Consider the following 3,102-nt stretch of genomic DNA (forward strand, 5'->3'; position numbering starts at 1 on the left):
CTGACAGTGGTACGGTGGTATGGAAAGAGGACCGCTGCCCCAAAGTGCCCCCTCTTCGCCGCCCCTTTCTTGGTTGCCATGTATTCAGTACCTATCCTGCACAGGAATCCTGAATGTGAATTTAAAAGGTTTTATTCTACATATTTTTCTATACCATAGCTGTAAAAATAAGGTATAAAGAAGTAAACTAAATCCGTTGCTGGAATATGCTAAAGCTGAGATTTTAAAAATTACTAAGGAGGGGGAGAGGGAGAGAGTGGGGTGGATTGGGAGCTTGGGGTTAAGAGATGCGAACTATTGCCTTTGGAGTGGATTAGCAATGAGATCCTGCTGTGTAGCCCTGGGAACTCTGTCTGGTCACTTACGATGGAGCATGAAAATGTGAGAAAAAAGAATGTATACATGTATGTGTAACTGGGTGACCTTGTTGTATAGGAGAAAAATGACAGAACAGTGTAAACCAGCTATAATGGAAAAAATAAAAATCATCATATAAAAAAAGAGATACTACTGGGCTATTACATTTGATAGCCCAGTAGGGAGTGAGTGCTTGATTCTAGGGCTAGAGGAGGCGTCCCAACCAGAGACAGAAATTTGGGATGACTGACACACACACACAGAAGAGATAAGAAGGACACTGTGAGTACAAAATAACTGTGAAGACAGCTTATGAAAGAGTAGATAAATGAGTGACTACTAACTGTGTGAGGACAATAAAGATTTTGTTTTTTTTGTTATTGTTTGTTTTCTACCATAGTAGATCCTGAAGTTTATTCTCAGTAAAGAAGCTGGTGTGGGGTGGGACACGTGACGCTGATATGAATGATTCAAACCCTTGATTCTTGAACTTGGCTGCCTATTGGAATTAGCTGGGAAGTTAAACCAAAAAAAAGACAAAAACTGATTCTTGAAATTACTGCCAGAGATTTAATTAGTACAAGGGTGGTCCAGGCAAAAGAGCTTTGGAAAACTCTTCACGTGAATCTAACGTATAGCACAGTTTGAGAATCTTTAAAGAGAGGAAAAACGTGTGAACACACAAGAGAAAAACCAAGAGCAATCAGGAGTGGAGGAGCATGAGATGCTGGACCCTTGGTGAAAAAGTGAGGAACTCATGCAACAAAGAGAAGATGAGGAGCTGGGATGATGCTTGAGTGCAGGCAAGAGAGAACACAGCTCAGAGTCGGACCAAAAACGGCGTCCCTTGCACATGCGGGGCTGTGTTAGCCAGGGAGGAGTATTAAGGAAAACTCATGGAGGGCATCCTGTACCTCGTTTTGTGAAAAAGGTGGTGGCTAGAACGGGTAGAAAGGGCAGAATCATTTTATGCTATTAGAGACAAAATTGAGTATTTCTGCAAAGAATAACAAGCCAGGAAGAATAAGATAAAATGTCCAAAAAAGAAAGTCAGAGGATTTTGTGGGGAAGGAATTGGAGCCTGTGACCCATCTATAGACATGATCAGACTGCAGAAGGCTTGAGGTGTAATCAGTGACTCCTATCCTGCTCTTTTCTAATCCTTCTTGATCCTTGGTATACGTCTAAGGAGACTTGTCCCTTCTGTCCTGGACAGTGACCACTCCTTTAACTGTCTGGCCTCACTTCATTCTGGTTGTATTTCCACCAAAGTTCCTCGGGGACCCTCATGGGAAGTTTTGGCACTAACATCACGGGCATGACCAGCTTCACACTAACGGGCTTCCCAGAGATGGAGGGACTGGAGCACTGGGTAGCGGCCCTCCTCTTGCTGCTCTACGCTGTCTCCATCCTGGGCAACGTCCTCATCCTCTTTATCGTAAAGGAGGAGCAGAGCTTGCACCAGCCAATGTACTACTTCCTGTCTGTGTTGTCCGTCAATGACCTGGGTGTGTCCTTGTCTACTCTGCCCACGGTCCTGGCTACCTTGTGCTTTCGTGCACCAGAGGCTGCCTTGGATGCCTGCCTGACCCAGATGTTCTTCATCCACTTTTTCTCCTGGACAGAGTCTGGGGTCCTGTTGGCCATGAGTTTTGACCGCTATGTGGCCATCTGTAACCCCTTGCATTATTCTACGGTGCTCACTGATACCCGTGTGGCTCACATGGGCATATCCATCACCCTCCGCAGCTTCTGCATGGTCTTCCCACTGCCTTTCCTTCTGAAGAGGCTGCCCTTCTGTAAAGACACCGTGTTGACCCACTCCTACTGCTTGCACCCAGACCTGATCCGCCTGCCCTGTGGAGACACCACCATCAACAGCATGTATGGCCTGTTCATTGTCATCTCTGCCTTTGGTGTGGACGCTGTGCTCATCCTCCTCTCCTACGCGCTCATACTGCGCTCCGTGCTGGCCATTGCCTCCCAGGAGGAGAGGCTTAAGACCTTCCACACATGTGTGTCTCACGTCTGCGCTGTGCTCATTTTCTATGTCCCCATGGTCAGTGTGTCCATGGTCCATCGGTTTGGGAAGCACGCCCCTGAGTATATACACAAGTTCATGTCCCTGGTATATCTCTTTGTGCCTCCAGTGCTCAACCCCATCATCTATTCTGTTAAGACTAAGGAGATTCGTAAGAGGCTACACAAGATGTTACTGGGACCTAAGCACTAATCAGACAGAGAGAGTTTGTTGTTATTGCTGATGTTTGGGCTTCTAAGCTTGTCTGTTGGACGGTGTTAATATTCTATACATGGACCTACAGTTGGGTACCTACTGTTAGCTGTATGGTGTAGCCTGGCTGTAATCCATAACTTAAAATATCAAGCTGCCCTAACAAAAGCACAGGTTGCCAAAAGGACTTCTCTTGGACTCAATAAAGAAGCGAGTTTTTAACCAAATCCTTTTATTTGTCCCAATCTACTAGTATCATACACACTCTTTTTTTTTTTTTTGGCTCCCTCCCTGGCATATGGAAGTTCCCAGGATCAGGGGTCGAATCTTAGCCACAGGTGCAGCAACGCCTGATCCTTAACACACTGCATTGGGCTGAAGATCAAACTGGTGCCTCCACAGAGACAAGCTGGATCATTAACCCACTGTGCCACAGTGGGCACACCTATCTTTTAGCACATCTCAAAAACAGACAAAAACTAATGCATACATATAAACTGTGTTATAACTGG

The 3,102-nt window shown here is 45.6% G+C and overlaps 1 protein-coding gene across 1 annotated transcript; it reads left to right on the forward strand.

The window, feature by feature from the left end:
* Window positions 433–2,855, forward strand: LOC100510920 (olfactory receptor 51I2-like). The gene has a single exon (XM_021062363.1). The coding sequence runs from the start codon at window positions 1,646–1,648 to the stop codon at window positions 2,588–2,590; it is 945 nt and encodes a 314-aa protein (XP_020918022.1). The 5' UTR covers window positions 433–1,645; the 3' UTR covers window positions 2,591–2,855.

Source organism: Sus scrofa, chromosome 9, assembly GCF_000003025.6.
Source record: "Sus scrofa isolate TJ Tabasco breed Duroc chromosome 9, Sscrofa11.1, whole genome shotgun sequence".
In the NCBI taxonomy this organism is placed as follows: Eukaryota; Metazoa; Chordata; class Mammalia; order Artiodactyla; family Suidae; genus Sus; species Sus scrofa.

Coding starts and splice junctions, on each gene's coding strand:
- LOC100510920 (XM_021062363.1), top strand. CDS start 1,646: ATGGGAAGTTTTGGCACTAACATCACGGGCATGACCAGCTTCACACTA.